The 19,845-nt window shown below is 39.5% G+C and overlaps 4 protein-coding genes across 8 annotated transcripts; 2 read left to right on the top strand and 2 right to left on the bottom strand.

Annotated features, from left to right (window-relative positions):
* The first annotated feature begins 1,147 nt into the window (after window positions 1-1,147).
* LOC103433640 (uncharacterized) lies at window positions 1,148-1,489 on the top strand. The gene has a single exon (XM_008371908.1). The coding sequence runs from the start codon at window positions 1,148-1,150 to the stop codon at window positions 1,487-1,489; it is 342 nt and encodes a 113-aa protein (XP_008370130.1).
* Window positions 1,490-8,381: 6,892 nt separating this feature from the next.
* On the top strand, window positions 8,382-10,850 carry LOC103433554 (tubulin beta-1 chain). The gene is made up of 3 exons (XM_008371819.4): window positions 8,382-9,066; window positions 9,563-9,832; window positions 9,918-10,850. The coding sequence occupies exons 1-3, from the start codon at window positions 8,673-8,675 to the stop codon at window positions 10,595-10,597; spliced, it is 1,344 nt and encodes a 447-aa protein (XP_008370041.1). The 5' UTR covers window positions 8,382-8,672; the 3' UTR covers window positions 10,598-10,850.
* Window positions 10,851-11,401: 551 nt separating this feature from the next.
* Window positions 11,402-12,842, bottom strand: LOC103433553 (lectin). The gene has a single exon (XM_008371818.4). The coding sequence runs from the start codon at window positions 12,604-12,606 to the stop codon at window positions 11,557-11,559; it is 1,050 nt and encodes a 349-aa protein (XP_008370040.1). The 5' UTR covers window positions 12,607-12,842; the 3' UTR covers window positions 11,402-11,556.
* Window positions 12,843-15,036: 2,194 nt separating this feature from the next.
* On the bottom strand, window positions 15,037-19,529 carry LOC103433552 (uncharacterized). 5 transcript variants are annotated; one of them, XM_070819962.1, is made up of 5 exons: window positions 19,018-19,529; window positions 18,551-18,726; window positions 17,694-18,018; window positions 17,347-17,484; window positions 15,037-16,740 (listed from the first exon to the last, which is right to left on the bottom strand). In XM_070819962.1, the coding sequence occupies exons 1-4, from the start codon at window positions 19,435-19,437 to the stop codon at window positions 17,377-17,379; spliced, it is 1,029 nt and encodes a 342-aa protein (XP_070676063.1). In that variant the 5' UTR covers window positions 19,438-19,529; the 3' UTR covers window positions 15,037-16,740; window positions 17,347-17,376. The 5 variants fall into 5 exon arrangements, with proteins under 5 accessions (XP_070676063.1, XP_008370038.3, XP_070676064.1 ...); XM_008371816.4 differs by having other exon boundaries at window positions 15,037-15,568; XM_070819963.1 differs by having other exon boundaries at window positions 15,037-15,224.
* Window positions 19,530-19,845: the final 316 nt, after the last annotated feature.

Raw genomic sequence — 19,845 nt, 5'->3', positions numbered from 1 at the left:
GACTGCTGAGGCTTCAAACAGCCAACCTCTGACGCCTTCTCTTCCTGGAGCTCTGCCGAGTTGTGAGGCGCCACCTGATCGTCCTTGAATATCCCCTCTTGTAAATTTGATTTGATGTTTTTTTTTTTTTTTTATGTATAATAACAAATTTATGTAAAATTTCCAGAAAAATAAATAAAATAGACCTTCTATTTCTCTCTATGCAATTTTTTTTTTTTGCTATATATATATTATGTACACACATACATACATACATATGTGTATATATATATATATATATATTTTTTTTTATTATTATTATTATTATTATTATATATATATATATAATTTTTTTTTAATTTTAATTTATTCATTTATTCTTGTATGTCGGTGCGGCTGGCAGCATATGGGTTGTCTGTCACCATGTGCGTTTGAAACCCCACCAAATTACTACTTGTATATAACAAATATATCCATACATGGCACAATCCTTCAATCAATGATGCCTGTCATTACCCTTTTTTTTTATTTTTTATTTTTTTTATTTTTTTTTATTTTTTATTATTTTTTTATTATTATTATTTTTTTCTTTGCTTTCAGTGGTGCCCACACTCACCACCACTCATACCGCACCATTTTTTTTATTTTTTATTATTTATTTATTTATTGAAAATATTATATATATATATATATGTTCGCTGCATGGGATGAAGGGCGTCCATCTGCCGTGGGGTGGAAGCTTACAGGGAGCAGGCGAGGACGAAGTCGAGGGGGCAGCATGGAGGATGACGGGATCCGCTGCGGTCAGAAAATCCGGGAGAACAGGCGTGAAGCTCAGGGACTTGCAGGTTTGGACGCAGGCACGCTCGAAGGTGTGGGAGGGGAGAATGTGCCAAATGTTGCACTGTAGCACCACCACCTGCACCATGACGCTGCCGTTGCAGGTGAAGTTGGTTGAGAGGCCAAAAGCAGGTCTTTGAAAAACATGCAGGATTCAGAACTCCTGAGGGATAGGAAGTCCAGGTTCGGTTGGAGTTTGATGCCGATTTAGGCACGAGATGAGCTAATTCATGTAGGACGATGGAGGCGGAGGTGAAACTCGACGGCGCAGAACTCGCACTGTCCGTCACCGTCGCAGGCGTCGCAGTCACGTGAGAAGCGCATGCTCATGGCCCGGTCGGAGGTGAAGTGCTACTGCTGCGGTTTGACGGAGGAGTGCAGGCCGGCATACGTAGCGACGGTGAAGGAGAGGCACCAGGACCGGTGGATTTACGGGTTCTGCGTTGAGGCGATCAAGGACGAGAACTCGAGGTCGTCGAGGAAGATAAGCACGGAGGAGGCGATGAAGCAGCACGTCAGCTTTTGCGAGGATTTCCGGATGTCGAGTCCTCCGGCGAAGCCGACGGAATATCTTATAGCTGCGAAGCAACTGTTGCGGCGGACTAAGGATTCGCAGATGAGGGAGAGACTGGGTGGCTGCCGGCCGGGGATGGTGACTTGGGGAGCGTAGCTTGAAGTAGACAGAGAACTCCACGGAGGGCATGTGGATTCTGGTATAGTGGATGTACCAAAAGAGTGAACCTTTGAATTTGATACGATTTACAGTTTCTAAACTTGAAGAACCTGGCAGTGAACTATGTGACTTTTAAGGCGGCCCCTGCCGGCAAGGCTTGACCACAGATTCGTAACCAAGGTCTTGAACTGCCCTTTACCTGCTATAGTTTCCCACAGATGCTCGGCACTTTCCCCGTGAACATCACTGGAATTCGAAACATCAACCAGCGAGATGCTCATGTTATTCCGAACGATGCAAAGTTTACCGTTGAGAGGAGGTCACCGAGTCACACTCTGACGGCGTCAGGGTCGTTGTAGTCGCCGTAGACTTATTAGAAACTGAGTCACAGTACTTCTTGTTAACCGCGTAGTAAAGTCCCAACGCGGGAAGAGTGTCAGCGAGTCGCTTATCCGACTTGGGCGAGTCAAACCTGAACCCTAGCTCGATGCAGGCTTTCAACTCGTCGAGGTCTTCGTCAGTGACGCTTTTGCTCCGCTGGAGGTTCGATCTGCCGTTGATTTTCTTGCGGCGGTGCCATGCCTCGTCACGGTATGCGTCAGGGGACCACAACCGCTACTTGTAGAGCAGTGGAGGATTAAATGATAGATTTGATTATCCTTCCTTCGAATTTGACCCTGTCGACATCAGCGGGAGAGCCTGCACTGACTAGATGGATATGGGCCTCAACTTCATGGGCTGTCATGGTAGTATCCACCGTTACGGCGGCACTTGGGCTTCATTTTGGATGGGCTGCTTTGAGAAATGTTGCAAGAAATGAGAAATATGCCTGATTTGTAACTGAAGTCTGAGCAGGCATTGGACTTGACCGCGGATTGGGCTTATGGCTTGTGGCTTGAGCCTTTTGTTGCTGCTGGGCCGAGACACTCATACATATATTATTTCTTTTTCTTTTCTTTTCTTTTGTTTTGTGTTTGTTTTTTTTTTTGTAAATACATAATAACATATGTATTTTTTTTTTCTTGATAAAATTGACTTTCTTTAATAAAACATTTATTTTCATTTTGATGTGACTGAACTCGAAATTTTGAATATTCAAGTTGCCTACGTACCCCTCCAAAGAAGAGATCAAGTCGTAACGTAGTTCAAATACATATTTTTTTTGGATTTTCTTTTTTTGTGCCGTTTGCAGTTTCAGCTCATGCAGGCAAGGAGTGTTGGTGTCGTTTGCAGTTTCAACTCGTGCAGACAAGAAGCATTTGGTGCCGTGTTGCCGTTTTAGCTCGTGCAGGCAAGGAGCGTTGGTGTTGCCTTTTATACTCGTGCAGACCATGAGCGTTGGTTCGTGCAGTTTAGGCTCGTGCAGGCGAGGAGCCTTGTGTCTTGCAGTTTAGGCTCTTGCAGACAAGGAGCTTTGGTTCATGCAGTTTTAGGCTCATGCGAACAAGGAGCATTTGGTTTGTCAAGCGATCTGAGAGAGTCGTTCCTCGCAATCTTCATAGCAAGGAGCCTTGACTGAGTAGTTGAAGAAGTCTTCTGGGAAGATGTCACGCATCGTGATGGGGATGGATGAACTTCGTGTCAAAGTTTCATTATCTCCAACACTTTCACATTGTTCTAGAGGTGAACAGGAGCTGTTTTGCCCCCTTTCCCATTGGTGAGCTTGTGGAGAAGACATATGCTTCTTGTGCAATTTCTTCGGAGTGACATAAGTCCATCCTTCAACTTCACTCGGCTTGACTGGCATGTTTTTGGAGCATGCCCCCAGCAATTGAGGTGAAAATTTTGAGTTGACAGAGCCGGAAGTGACTGATATTAACACTCCAGATTGTGCCACGTGGCACAACAGTAACATTTCACAATTTTAAATTGTTTTTTTAATTATAAAGACAAATAACGTGGACAGTTGATCTCAGATCCAATGACTGATATTAAATAATGTTTTATTTATTTTTTTTACCGTTGGAAATCCAACGGTCCTAAAATTGTTGCCGTTAAAATCCAACGGACGAGGAGAAGCCACGTGGCTTCCCAACGGTAACATTTCTCAGTGGGCCGTGGGCCCCTTTTTTTGAAATCTTGTCGGACGATGCGTGCATACGTGCACTTGAAGGCCACGCACCTGACAGAAAAAAATAAAAAATGTGGCTAACGTTTGGGCGACGTCAACTTTACGTCAAGAAGCCTTCGGGCTCTCGGGCTGGCAATTCGTGTCAGGCTTCTCCCTAAGGCTGGCACACACTGGAGCAAGTAGGCGGGGCTACTGCCCTTTGTTTTGAGGCCTATCCCTCATGCTACTCCACACGGTGGAGTTGCTTTAAAGGCTCTATATATAATATGGATTACCACTCTCTAACAAAGTGGTTTAATTTCACTCTCCAAGGTCTGATCACTTGTGAGGCATTTATATATAGGCCTTAGTGAACTCTAAAAGTCTTGAGCTCTTAATGTTACCATTGTCCACTCATTAAATGGATTTAAGAAATTCAACTGCCCACATTTGAAAATAACAAAGTGTGCTTGAGCGTGGGTCCCAACTGACACCTTTTGGTTGCTCACTCTTCTCATTTGTGCGTATAGGTCACGAGTCTGACCCAAAAAAAATTACAATGTGGCTAACGTCAAATCGCCTTAAACCATTTTCACCTAATTGCTCACTTCATTTGAGTTGGGCCCACCCCATAGGTATGGCAATTGGCTTGGGCTGTGATAGGAGCATATTTATGCGACTTTGTTAGCTTGTTTCTTTGCATTTAGTGAGTTAGTTTCTGTTTATTATAGTGATTTAAGCTATTTTCATGTGTTTGTAGGTCCAAATGGCAAAAGTGGCAAGAAAAGGCAATTTGGAGCATTTTAGAGCAATTTTGGACTTGGAATGGATAACGTGCGTATGGAGCAAAATGGATGGACATTTTTGAAGTTTAAAGAGGCTAAAAATGTGCTACAAATCTAGAAGAATTAAATCAAGACTTGAAAGATAAGGAAGCAGCTAAAAGGAAGGAACATTATCCAAAATTTTATCCAACATTATCCAAACTAACCTTATCTTATCCTATCATATCCTAATCTTATCCTACCTTATTTCCAGCTACAAGGGGGATTCATTTTCATATTAAACCACTTGTTTTCTGGTTCTAGAAGATTTGTGCCGAACTACCCTATCCCTTTCCCCCTAGGAATCTGCCATGCAAATCCTTATCTTCTACAACCTTTGTGTCGTGCCCTAGCCCTATATAAACACTAATGCCGCACCATTCAGAGCACCACACACACAATAGCCTAAATTCAGAAAAACATACTTGTGCCACAGCTTTGCAAGGAAGGGGAAGAAGAAGCTTGGAGCCGTGCCTGCCATTCAAGACCTTTGGATTGTTGGAGTGTTTCTAGGTGTATTCTATGTTTTGTTTTCAATGTTTAATTTCAATTGTCTTTGTTTAATTGCAAACATGTGGAACTAAATTCGTTTTAGCTAGAGAAGAATTCAAAGCCATGAACATATGTGTGATATGAATTGATTACGTCCAGTTGTTGCTTTCATAAATCGTGAATGCAATTTACTTATCTGTTTGATTGATAACTTATTATTGTGTGTTGATTGAGGATGCATACTTAGTTTGCATGCAGGGATTTGATGCTAAAATATAAGGGAATTTCACCTAATAGTTATGAACTTATATTTTGAAGCAGTGGAGGTTGCTAGTCAAGATCGCGTTAAGTAAATTATTGGCAGGAGTATCATGCATTTCATAGTTATGAATGTCTTGTCAATGCTTATGATTTTCATATAACTTAATGATCTTTGATATGTATCTCTATTATGCAGTTCATGTAGGGAACTTGATAAGGATAATTTGGTTGCGTCATTGAGTCCAATTCAATGAATTTAGGAAAATCCGATGGTTAATTTGTGCAGTTCATGGTTAACTTGGGGCATTGTCATTCATGGTTTATGGGAAGAATAACTGGAAATCGATTTGTATGCATATGTGTCATGTGTGGAGAATGACCCTCTAGCTAGCCTTTCACCCCCTTATTTCACCCAATTTCGTACCCTTTAGTTTGTTTCTGCAAGTTTGTTTGTTTGTTTAAATCTTAAATTCGTCAAAACAACCCCCCATTTAGTATTATGAGTCTTTTTAGTTTAATTTTCGTCCAAACTTCCATTTAGTTTTTGTTTTGAGTCAATTTAACTTAATTTGTGTGTTTTGAGTCATTTTAGCTTATTTTGAGTAGTTTAAGTTTAGTTTTTTGTTTTTTAGTCTAGTTTAGTGATTTAGAAAAAGAAAAAAAACTAGCCATATTATGCAATGTTATGCATTTTAATATTTTATATAACTATGTATTATTGGGCTCGACTTGCTATATCAAAGTGTTGCAAGAAAGTTTTATATCAAAGTCAATCATACATTGACATGCATTTTAATTTTTTCTAACATAGTTGTGCGTTACTAATTAAGAAACTAGGTAACGTCAAATAACATTTCGTTGAAGGAAAGTTATTTTCCTATTTATGTTACAAGTTTAGATTCAATGCCAAATTGTGTAATAATTAATAAATTAGGGGGGTGTTTGTTTGACATCGTTAGCATTCACGGGACAGGACTGGACTAACAATCCATATAGTCCTATGTTTGGCGTACCAAGGGACTAACTTAAATAACACAAGATCAGACTCGCCTTGACTCCAGACTTTGCTAAGTGTCACTAGCTAGTCCCGATTGAAACCTTGGTATTAGCTAGGACTATGTCATTGCCTCTTGTCTTCCCAAAACCCCTCTACCCACCACCACAAGCTTGCATCGTGAGGGAGTGCAGAACCACCCAGAATCTGATTACAACCCAGAACCTCCTAAAATCTTAGAATCAGAACCACCTAAATGGGAAAACTCACCATGACCGTCAACGGAATTGGGAGAAAGAGGGATTTGGCCAGCTGGATTTAGATGAGAAAACAAGGGAAAGAAAAAGAGGTTGTTGGACGGCAAAACTCACCATGGTTGCCGACGAAATTGGGAGGAGCAATCATTGGGGTTTTTGGTGGGAATTGAAAATTTGGGGAAAAAATTAGGAATTGAGAATTGAAAGTGAGGCATGTCTCCATTTTGTGATTTTCAATCATGCACTTTAACTAACTTGAGGGAACACAGATGGAGAAAAGAGGGGGCAGAAATGAAAAGAAAAGAAAAAAAAAAGAAAAAGAAAAACAGACGAAGAAACAGATAAAGTCCTAGAAAAAAAAATAATAAGAAAAAGAAAAACAATAGAGAGTTCCATAAAATAGAAAGAAAAATAATTAAAAAAAAAAAGATTTTTTTTTTGCCCTTTTTAGTCCAACACTTTACTAAACACTTCACTAAGTCAGTTCAACTTAGTCCCTAAAGTTAGTCTAGTCCGAGATAATCTGGTGTAACAAACGCACCCTAAATACCTTCAAATAATTTAATTTTACGAACAAACATTTTTTTTCTCACATGAAATACATTTGAACAAGAATTGGGTACCAATTCATGCCACATCAACCTTTTAACGCACTCGTTAAGTTTCATTGGACTGAACTAGACTATCTATTAATGTAGTCCAATGTTTGATGAGTAACTGGACTAAGTTTAAGTTGGATTAAAGGAGACTCATGTAGACTAGTCCCCTCACTAAAAGGTCTTAGTGAGACCCTCCAATAACCACGGTACTAGCAAGGCCTTCGTTTTGCTTCGTCTGCTCATACCACCAGATCACCGCCACTCTCTCCCTTTTCTCTTCTCCCCGAACCCATAATCATGAACGACCTCAGATTCAAACCTCAATCGGAGGACCCACGAGTTCTGTTTCGAATCAGAGGACCCACGAACTCTGTCGTCGTTTGACTCCCTTTCTCCGTCCTTTGATTCACCTCCGAGGAATCAATTTGAGGGTGGGGTGGCTCACGGGGTTGGGTTTGTGCAGAGGATTGCATCTGTAAAGACTAAAGAGGGAGAGGGAAATGGTGTTAGATATTTTTTATTTTGGCACCAGTTTCAGAGACCCAATCAGCAAATGAGTCCTCCATTGAATCCTTCACCAAAAGCTAGTAAAGTTTAAGTTTCATTCAATTTGAGATTATTATCTGATTTGGGTTTTTCACAAAAAGGTGGTTTGAGGATGGGGCGTTTCCAATTTTATCAGTGAGGATGAGCAAGGAATATGCAGGTTTTGAGAAGTGGATTTGATGGCCAAGTTGATTTTTTTCTTAGAGCAATTCTGGACTGCGAAGAAGAGAAAGCAAATAAAAAAAGGAAAGGAAAGGCAGAGAGCAACGAAGAGAGAGTCAAATAAAAAAAATTGTAGGTTAATAAAAACAAATATTATGGCTGGTTTGGTATTGTTGTGATTTGAAAAAAAGTTAATGTGAGAATAAGTGGCTGTGCTGTGAGAATAGGCGGCTGTGAAATAAATCAGCAGAGTGTTTGGTAAAAAATATGTTAGGATTATATGTAGGTGAAGTTTTGAAAAAAAAAAAAATTTGGTTGTGTGAAATTACATTTTTAACCCATATTTCTTATTTATGTTCTGTTTTAATTAGAGAATTTAACTGGTGATTTTATATAATTTTGGTTGACAATGAGTTTTTATTAATTAGTAGAGATAATAGTATCTTAATAGTAGTATAGATGTGTATTCCAAATTTTATTTTAATTCTTAAGGAAATTCTGTTCCCAAATTATAAAAGGGAACTTTAACGAAAAACTTTCGATACTGTTTATTTTAATGAAAAACCATATTTTTATACTAAAAAATCAATATTGGTACCTTTCATTTTAGCATTTATTTTATCATTTTTGTTAAAACTTAAAATTTTCAAATTATTTTGATTAGTTTTTCATTATAAAAACTGAGCCAAAGTTATTGGCACCCAGCTAGTTTTTGAAATTTGAATTTCAAATTTCAAACCGAGGTCCTCCAAATCAAATCTGAACCGTCCATTTCCAATTCCCACAACTCATTTCCAACCCATTCAAACAAAATCTCCCGCTTCTCCATTCAAATCCAACCGTTGAGACCCAAAAAGCGTACTTTTCTTATAAAATCATCTTTCTCCGTCCCCACCCCTCTGTCTCATCCATCTCTCTCTGCGATTCTCACTGAGAGACCCACAAACCCTAACCCTAACCCCCTTTCTGATTGTTCACCCCCTTTTCAACCAAAAATGCGTGAGATCCTTCACATCCAGGGAGGCCAGTGCGGCAACCAGATTGGCGCCAAGTTCTGGGAGGTGGTCTGCGCCGAGCACGGCATCGACGGCACCGGTAGGTACGAGGGAGACTCGGAGCTCCAGCTTGAGAGGATCAATGTCTACTACAACGAAGCCAGTTGCGGGAGGTACGTGCCGAGGGCTGTGCTCATGGACCTCGAGCCTGGGACCATGGACAGCGTCCGATCTGGACCCTACGGTCAGATTTTCAGGCCTGACAACTTCGTTTTTGGCCAGTCTGGTGCCGGGAACAACTGGGCTAAGGGTCACTATACCGAAGGCGCTGAGTTGATCGATTCGGTTCTTGATGTGGTTCGCAAGGAGGCCGAGAATTGTGATTGCCTGCAAGGTATTTGATTAATTCCTTCTTTTATTTATTTATTTATTTAGTTTTGTTTTACGTGTTCATGTAGAATTATGATAACCTGCAAGATGTTTGATGATTTTCCTGATGCCCTGATATTATATCTTTTGGTCTATAAGATGTGTTCATGTATAACAGTGATTGCCTGCAAGGAGGTTGATAAATTTCCTGAGTGATCTGTTTTCATTTTGTTAGTATTGTTTTATGTGTCTATAGAGAATTGTGATTGCCTGCAAGGCGTTTGATAGTTTCCTGAGTGACTTGATATCATTTCGTTTGTTTTGTTTTTATGTGTCCATGGAGTGTTGGGATTGCCTTGAAGGTGTTTGATAAATTTCCTCAGGGAATTATTCTTTCATTTGTGTTAATTTTTAATGCCTGCAAATGTATTTGATAAATTTTGTCCGGGTCTTGCTTTTATTCCTCATTTGTTTTGTTTATAGGTCCATTGAATTTGGGTTTGTTTTGTTTTGGATTGCAGGGTTTCAGGTTTGTCATTCTCTGGGAGGAGGTACTGGGTCTGGCATGGGTACTCTGTTGATTTCAAAGATCAGAGAGGAATACCCAGATCGGATGATGCTCACTTTCTCGGTTTTTCCCTCCCCAAAGGTGTCGGACACTGTAGTTGAGCCTTACAATGCGACCTTGTCTGTGCACCAGCTTGTTGAAAATGCAGATGAGTGTATGGTTCTTGATAATGAAGCTCTGTATGACATTTGTTTCCGCACACTCAAGCTCAGCACCCCGAGCTGTAAGTTTTCCCTCAGTTGATTGTACTCGATACTTTGATTTTATTTGTTTTTGGATGCAGTAGACTGATTGTAATGTTTATGCAGTTGGAGATTTGAACCATTTGATTTCTGCAACTATGTCTGGTGTCACATGCTGTTTGAGGTTCCCTGGTCAGTTGAACTCTGACCTCCGAAAGCTTGCTGTCAATCTCATCCCCTTCCCTCGTCTCCACTTCTTCATGGTGGGTTTTGCTCCTTTGACCTCACGCGGTTCACAGCAGTACCGAGCTCTCACTGTGCCTGAGCTCACACAGCAAATGTGGGATGCGAAGAACATGATGTGTGCAGCTGACCCTCGCCATGGTCGGTATTTGACTGCCTCAGCCATGTTCAGGGGTAAAATGAGCACAAAGGAAGTTGATGAGCAGATGATCAATGTCCAGAACAAGAACTCTTCTTACTTTGTGGAATGGATTCCCAACAATGTCAAGTCTACTGTATGTGACATCCCTCCCACCGGCTTGAAAATGGCATCCACCTTCATTGGAAACTCAACCTCAATTCAGGAGATGTTCCGCCGTGTGAGCGAGCAGTTCACAGCTATGTTCAGGAGGAAGGCTTTCTTGCATTGGTACACTGGTGAAGGCATGGACGAGATGGAGTTCACAGAAGCTGAAAGCAACATGAATGATCTGGTTTCGGAGTATCAGCAGTACCAGGATGCCACAGCCGAGGAGGATGAGTACTATGAGGACGAAGAGGAGGAAGCTCAGGAGGAGATGTAACGTGGTTTGAAATGCTGCAACTCCCAGTTGCTGGAGTATGACAAAGTGATAGGCTGTTCGTTGCAGTTGTAGGTTTTAATATCGTTAAAAACCAAACTGGTTGTCTCAGTTTAATTTCTTTTTGTTACATGTACTTGAGTAAGCTGAGATTTTCTATGTGTTGATATTACCCTTTTAAAGTAGAAGCGTAATTTCTTGTATGAATCTAAGATAAAATTTAGATTGCTGTCGATAAATATTCTTATTCCGTCTAGATTGAGATTTTCTATATGGAGTCAATGCCATCTTTCGAAAATACTATGTCTAGATCACTGGGGAGGCTTTGCTGAACTATGTTGTATACAAACAACTCTATCTCGTCACGTGAGGAGAGCAAAAGATTCTGCATTTCTTGTTCATGTGATACGTATGATTTACGGGCTCAAGACCTAAATCGAGGATTAAGTATGCCATTGTTTATAAATCAAACCTTTAATTTGGATCTCATTTGGAACAAATTGTCAATGTGTGTGCTACCTTACAAATTAAATGAACCGTTGATTTATCTGATACGTTGGATAACTAAACAATATTTGAATCATTTTTTGTGGAGTACCTACAAATGAAGATGAAAAAATTGAACGGCTCCTATTTTGAAGGTTACAGGGTAAAAATACGTCATTCGTAAATGGTGGAGTGTGTGCATTCCCCTCATGGAGGGATGCAAGTACTAACGGCGATGCTAAATGTAGAGGGTCGGCATTCAAAGAGAAAGATACCAGCCTTCGAAAGAGCCTTCAAAAGTGCAATCCCGGTGCTCCAACATTGGACAAAATATGTAACAAAACTTACTAAATTTTGACAATTGACTGCAACACTTAACTACAACTAGTACAAGTAAAGGGCAACCTGAAAATACTAGGTAAGAAAACAAGATTGATTTACAACACAACAAACAACATCCTTCAACATTCAAGCATCTACTGCTGTCCATCTTCCATGGTTTTATTATCTGCAACTGCTCTCATTTTCTCGTACTCAAACTCTTTCTGCTTTTCAGCATACTCCGCCGGCACCACTGGACGCCTGTTACCAAACACGGTCCACAGATACAGTCCGACAAATGACGCCAATGCTCCACAAGCAACACCGAAAACCATTGCACCGAAAGCCTTTTTTGTACAATCCCTTTTCTTTTCCTCCGCCTTCGAGTTCTTAGCAATGGCCTTGGGATCTACCGGCTGTGAGTGCGTCCAGTGAGGCACATGCCTTTGCACAAAGCTCCAAGAGTATACAGAACACGTCTGAGACGAATTCCTACTCATTGCACTTAATCCCACAAGCACTTCCTTATCTCCCCACATTTCCGACAAATCAATCGGATACCACAGCAGAGGATCAACGGGCTTCGAACCACCGAATTTACTCAGCCTAACTTCCAATCGATTCGAACCCGCTTCGTAATCGATCCAGGCCTGCGTTTTATTCCCACTACTTGGATCCAAATTCTTAGCAGAAACATTGCTTACTTTAGCAGAAACAGAACTACCCACATCAATTCCAACATGAACATTTCCATCACTCAATGCGTCAAATTTGACAGCAGCAACTTTGAATTTACTTTTACCATTGCCCAGAGAAAGCCCAAAAGAGCTGTTACCAAATAGGCTAAGATTAAAACCCTTTGGAACCACTACAAACGCCAATCCATCCCCACCGCCGTTGGAAATAGAAAACGAGAAGTTCGTCGAAAAAGACACGGATTTCCGAGGCTTACCTTCATACAGCTCGATGGGTATCTTGTAAATAGCTCGGCCGGCGCTCGAGCTCACTGAACTGGTGAGCTGAACTGCGTATCCGCCATTGACGACCTCTGCATCTCCGTACAGAGCTATATCTGACCCAAAGTTTGACACTTTACCGAAATGGGTGAACGAAAAGGAGGAGTTGGAGGCGGCGGAGGTGGTTCTGAGGAAGAAAACGAGGAAAGCTACGGCTACGAAGTGGGTGGAGATGGAAGATGCGGCCATGGAGGAAGCGGGTTGGAGCTGAATCTGGGTGGGGATTGAGCAGTGGGGTTTCTAGGGCTCGGGGAAGATGCCCATTTGCAATTAAAGGTGAATTTCTTTGGTTTTTTTAGGGTTTGGAAGGGGAAGAAAGCAGAGGAGGAGGGTAAAGAATATTGAGGCGGTTGGGTTGCAGGTTGTGAAAATTTAATACGTTCACTCGTTTCTGCAAACTCTCTGACTCACTTTCTCTGAGTGGTTGCTGACTGACGGAATATAATAAAGGTTTTTTTGCACTTGTGTGCTTGTTCTTTTCTTCAATTTGCACTTCCACCTCTCTTTTTTTGTGTATTTTCAGAAATAGCCATGATTTTTATACTTCTATAAGTCTATTGATGGTGATAAACTTTATAAAATTACTTTTTCTTTTCCTCCCTTTTTCTTTTTAAGATTCTTGATGCATACGGAAATGAAATGGAAGTGTTTTTTCTTTTTGCTTGATTATCTGACAATATAAGCATCTTATAACATCATAAGATAAATTTAGATTACTAATTAGGTTTAAGTATACACAAAAACAACAACAAAATAAGTACTCGTTTATCTACATAAATATGGCAAAAGAACATTAGTGTATCATGAGGTACAATGACTTCAATTATACAAAAGTCCAACCATCAACTCCCTTGCTCCAAAAAGCAACAAGACTACAAGACTAGCTTAGTTAGTTAAGAACATTCATCCTACACTTAAGCTTTAGAGTTCGATTACTTTATCTCCCAACATCGCTTGTATAGAAAAGGCATAAAACTCTTCACCCACTCTATAAAAGAAATAGCAAGGTATATGTAGTTTTCTAGATGTAGCCAGTGAAAGACCTTCAATACAAGCGAAGTTCTCAAGTGTCATTAATTGTATACAACTAGGTAGGAGGGCAGCTTTGCTACCAATAGAAAGAAATACAATAGCTCCACTTCCATGGTGCAACAAATGCAAATAAGCAAATTTTCAGATGTGTTTTGTAGAATATCTTAAAATTTAGAGATAGAGTTGTCAATTTAGGCCTCATAGAGAGTTTGACAAATAAAATTTTGTCATTCATTTGTTTTTATTTATAAATATTATTAGTACAGTGAATAGTCTCATTCAAACTAATTTTCTATGCCAAACGAGATGTTAGTATTTTAAAAGAAAGGGATGGCTGTATTACAATTTTTAATATTTTTCTCCCACTACTTCCTCTCTCTTTTCAGTTTTGTCCATTTGGCTTTGGATATGGGGACCATCCATAAACCGCAACAAGAGTTTGATAAAAAGGAAAACTAATGAAAATGGCTTGAAAACTTTGAGTTTTAATGATAATGACAAAATAAAGGGTAAAGTGAATAATACCAAGATTGACTTTTTAGTGTAAAAATGTGATTTTTCGTTAAAATGAACAGTACCGGATGCTTTTCGTTAAAGTTCCCTTGATAAAAAGGATGTTAGTATTTTAAAAGAAAGGGATGGCTGTATTACAGTTTTTAATATTTTCTCCCACTACTTCCTCTCTCTTTTCAGTTTTGTCCATTTGGCTTTGGATAGGGGGACCATCCATAAACCGCAGCAGGAGTTTGATAAAAAGGAAAATTTGAAATAGATACAATTTTATAGGCCTATTTTTTAAATATGTCTAATTTTTAATGATTTTTTATTTTTGAAATAGGTCTAATTTTTAGTTATTTTGAACTCATATCAAAATACCCTGATAAAAATCAAAGAGTCGAGAGAGATAGGGTGGTGTGCATAGTGCTTACTTTAGCAAGCTCTTTTTAGTAAACAACTATTGTGCGCGTGCTTTTGTGTCGTCTACTATTCTTGGACTAAACAAAAACAGGATGGAGTTTCCTTCACTCACTTATTTAATTATATAATCTTTAATCAAATCTTAATCTAATCTAATCTAATCTGCATGTTATCTCACTGCCTCACTGTAAAAGCGAAACAAATTGTTTGTTAAACAACTTAAACCTTCTTTGTTTTGTTTCTTCTTTAATGACTTTTCCTTCTACCGTAAAAGCATACGTGTAAGTCATCGGTTGGGTGCAATCACCACGTGGATATGGACCATTGTCTTGACCTCTAAGTTTTCCAGCTCGAAAACCGAAATATTCTTCGATGCTAAAGTAACTCCATCACAGATTCGGAAGTTACATAATACGAGTGAGCGAAACGCTTGATATTGCATTGTTTAAATTATAATGCCAAGAATTATAATCCGTATTAGTTAATCAACACTACAGTAAGGATTTGACAGTTACCAAATTATCGTCATCCTGACGTTCCAGTTCATACATTGTTGTATGTTAGAAAGACTTAGTAGACCGTCTTATCAGTATCGTGTATTCATAATAGATTTAGAACCACATATAACAAGTATAAAAACAAGCATTAAAGTGAGACAAGGGGTCCAAATGAAGGAAAATACAAGCATTTAAAGTATGAGTACAGTTCACAGATTTCACTTTTATGAGTATTGAGATTCAACTTCTTTGGTCCCCCTTCCTTTGTCCCTTTCTCAACACACAACAAACCTCAAAACCCCCACCATAAACTAAGCAGTCTCCATGAATCCATCATCTGCATGCTTGGCCAAAATCAGTCTGCTATTTCCAAACACATGGAAGGTGCCGGGTTTTGAAGAATGCAAGCAAGAACGTTACAAAACTCGACTAAACGCAACATAATTTCTTGATCCAAACTAAGAATTGGATAAACAACTTATGAAAAACATTCAGAAAAACAAGATAATCAATACGAATGTGCACATCGGACGTGTATAATCATAAAACGCTCGAGTGCAAAAGATAACATGACTTTTTCTGTCCGGTAAGACACCACTTTTGATGTACGTTCTGGCAGATTCAATTGCTTGGTGCTTTAAAGTTTTTCACAGATAGAATATGCAAGGGAGCACCATCTGGGGCAGGCAGATTCAATTGCTTTCCTGCCCATTAAATAATTAGCAGCTCATTAAGATAATGACTAAGGAGGACCCCAAGATGATAAGAAACTTAGTTTTCTAAAGGAGAATGATAGTAAACAATAATTAAGCATGAAAGTAGAGTTAGTGGACTGATTCCGCAATATCTACACAGATTTGCTCATGAACTGAAGATTCTAATGCGACGAGGCTCCCTCGCTATCTTTGGTTGTACTATTGAGGATGGCAGTGCTTCCTTATCCTGACATTTGACACCCCTTGGCCCCTTATTCATTAGATGGAGCCCTAATAAAATTGGACCAGTGAGCCTTCCCTGCCATAGTCCAAGGCGGTCTTCGGGATTGGCATGCATCTAAAGCTAATAGTACAGATGTTATAGGTGGCTAACTGCCACATCTGGCACCTATACTTTCAACATCTAAATGTGGAGTTAGCATAGCTGCACTAAGCTACCGCGTGGGCAGAATGACTTCCATTCTATGGTTGGCTATTACCTACTAATAGTCCTGTTGTCCCGGACCTTATGGTCCAAGGAAATTGTGGACACCTATGGTTCGATTTTAATCCAACAGTGGGGAGAATAAATGTTCATTTAACTTTTGTTGTTTTACTTTGTTCTCCCCCATTGGATTAAACCGAGCGGTAGGTGATCACATTTTCCTGGAGTGTAGGGTCCAGGAGAACGGGACTGTACTTACTAAAGGCTGTTTGCTACCTTAAAGAGGGTCATTATATTTTCTCCTTCAGCTATGCTAATTGTGCTGTGCCTTGCTGCAGTAGAGATCAAAGCTAACGCTAATTGTGTTTTCTGTATGGCAGCACTAGACTCATAATCACGCTTCTTTTGATTGTCCATTTAGCGAGGGGGAATCTGGAGGCAGGCTTTGAGCAATTGCAGAGTTCCCTGGTTGAGTACCAATCATTGTGTGAGCGCTGGTTTTGTTTGGAGGGGTATATCCCTTACTATTACCCTACAGAAGATGACTTATGCAGTCGCAATCTACTGCATATGGAGAGTGAGGAAGAACAAAGTGTTCAAGAATGAAAGAGATCTTCATCTGTTGTTCTAAAGCCTATCATCACTACCAATTACCATGTGTTTATATTGCAACTTACATTTACTCCTTTCGTAGAATTGGTGAGCAACACTTCATAATCTACTCACACCATCATCTCTGTGCACATGAAGATACATTTTCCTATCACAAATTTTTCGAAGGCCTTGACTGAACTTCACGAGTATGGTTAAGTCTGAACCCTAATTCCATGTGACCAGAAAGAACCTAAACACCAAAAGTACCAAAAGCAGACTACTCTGATATGCAATACGCCACTTAAAATTTCACCATAATTTCAAAAAGGAAGTTGGCAGCAAATGGGAAAAACATCTAGAGGGAGGCCAAAATGTGATCTATGGAGAACTAAGAAGGACAGACATTACCAATATGAGTCCAGTAGTTTTGGCCACAAATAAGGCAGCCAATCCAAATTAGCTATTTATGATTTAATATGGTTGGTAGTGGACCTTCATATAATCTCCCTTGTTTATGTGTTTTATAATTTTATATCCATGTCTTGGTGCATCGGGTCATCAGAAACTTACAATGAAACCACGTATACGATAATGGTATGGAATTTTGGAAACTTGTGATTAGTATGCATTATATCTTCATTTCATGACAGATCAAACAGAAAACCAAACTATACTTTGAAGGTGCTAGATATTTTCATATAGATGAGAAAGTAAGATATAACAAGGGGAAAAAGATTGAAAAGCTTACCATTTAAAAATGATTGATGACTGAACATATTTACATGGTCTCTGAAACAACTTTTTTTTCAACGGTCTCTAAAACAATTTCACTGATATCTAAATCGACTAAGCTTTCTTTCCCAAATAACGTAAATCCCACGGTTGCCTGCAAGATGACACACATTTTTCTTCCTTTTGTTAAGTTTCCAAAAGAGAAATTCTTTCATTTATCGTGTTGACATTGCTGTAAATAACCCATAAGAAGACGCTAATAGTTCTATCATATATATCCCAAACAAAAAGAAGACATGCATGCTTAACCTCCACCCATTTTCACTTAATTAAACTGAATATTTCATGCCAGAAAAAACAAACCTTTTTTGTTCTTTTATTCAGCTTCTTCAGGCTGCCTACATATTCTGCAAAAGTCCCAGATAAAACTCGTACAGAAGAACCTGGGATGAGCTTCTCACTCTTTCCTTTAGATGAACCATTTATGAGAGGATCAAGTGTTTTTCTAGGTCGCCTTTTTGGTTTAGAAATAGAATCTCCAGCAGATTCGTCAGCATCATTGAGGGCTGCTTCTTGCTGCTCTTGCTCAAAAGCTTGTTCAGCTTTCTGTTGTTCTTCCTTAGCCTGTCTGAAGATAGCTTCCATGTCAAACTCAGAAACTGACCGGGGTCTGGTAATTTGTCTTTTCCTGTGCACATGCGAATAACATTGTATAAATTCTCACTGGAAAACGCACAAGGTAGTAGTCTAGAGGGATATATAATTTAGATGGCCTCAATATTAGAAATTAACTGTGAAAATAATGCGTGTCAGGGAATCCCAAAATCTCCGGTAAACCAGAAAACTTAACCCACAATCTACCTAATGTGTTTTAGCTAACACCTAAGCCCAAAAGTCGCTTCATATTACATAATTGTGCAGGCATAACATGAGTTCATAACTTTATACATAATGTCTGTCGTTTTGGCCAAATGGAGCGTTCTTTCAGAACTTCTTTTCTAAAAGAATACCAGGATCTTCTTTTTGTCGTACAATCCCGCCAATTTAACCAGGCAAGCTCAATCAGTTCTAGACAGGATTTAATTCTGAAAATAACAAATTGACATTTGTATCTAAAAGGTTTCTTCATATCTCCTCAATCAACTATCCTCTTTTCATACTACTATAACAATAAAATTAGGCAATACACAGCAAACCTACTATGGAAGAAATTTACTCACGTATTTCCGACCTTGGAACCGACAAAGCCCGCAACTCCATCACACTCTCTTATGAAGTCATGTAACTCTTTGTCCAATACACACCTTATAAACACACACCCTGGGAATAGAGGTCTCGGTTTAACCAAGTTACCATTTTTCAATTTCTTCCTGTCTTGGATAGATGGCGCATATATCTGAAAAGCAAACAATCACATATTTACATGTTTAATTTTGGTCTAGACATTGAATTGTATAACAAATACTCAGATAACAGGGCACCAATTCAATATGTTCAGCTGGAATCAAGCAGACATCTTTATCATTATCAGATTACATCAAATTTCCAACAAACCCAGAAATCAAAACATTGAATTAAACTAGTAAATACCTTAAATTCAACGAAATTAAACATATAATAGTATCACATTTCCTCAATTTTTCAAAAAACCCAGAAACCAAAACATTGAATTGAAGTAATCTAGTACCTTAAAATCAATCTGAGGATAGTTCCTGGCGAGCAATCGAGCGATGAGCTGAGCGGTCTCCTGGCCCTTGACTCGAGAGACCTTGATGATCCACCATTGTGGACCTTCGTGAGCGAGGTTATTAAGGTTGAGCTCTTCCTTCCAATTGGCGAACTTCTTCGTGGGCTTCTCCAAAAGCTTCTCCTCCACCTCCTCTTTCCAGCTGGTGCCAGTTTTGCTCTCTCTCCTCTCGTTCCTGAGCTGCCTTCTCTCTCTGGCTGTAAGGTGTTGGGTGCCGGCGGTGGCGGGTTCAAGAGTGGCGGAGATGGAATGTGGGAATTGGGTGTGTTTGGTAATGGGGAAAGCAAGGGGGAGTGAGAAGAGGGAGGTGGGAGACAGAGAGTGGTGGCAAGGACTCCATGGGAGAAGTCCTTGTGTCATCCTGAAGGTTGAGCGTGTTGCAGGCAGAGAGGAGATAAGGAGGGAGTTGTGGATTCTCTGTCCCTTTGGATTTATAACTGAATTTCTATATGGCCCAGAATTTAGTTTCGGGCCGTTTTTATGTTTTGTTTGGTTTTCGGCGGTTAATCTAAAAAGCCCAATGAACCCACGCAGGCTTGGAAGGTCTTTATCCTTAAGTCCGTGACATTAACTAGATTTATTTTTTTCCGTTACTACGGTATAATAATATTCATTTTCACTTCTATTTGAAAGTTCTTAGACTTATTTCTCATCAAAGGTAAATTAAAACCACATTATTTCTATAACTCATGAAGAATTTTAAGGATGGAGTTGCTCTTAGTATAGATAATATCGTTTGTTTAAAAAAAAAATTGTAGGTTTCGATCG

This window comes from Malus domestica, chromosome 04 (genome assembly GCF_042453785.1).
Source record: "Malus domestica chromosome 04, GDT2T_hap1".
NCBI lineage: Eukaryota > Viridiplantae > Streptophyta > Magnoliopsida > Rosales > Rosaceae > Malus > Malus domestica.
This window is presented reverse-complemented; position numbering and strand designations above follow the sequence as displayed.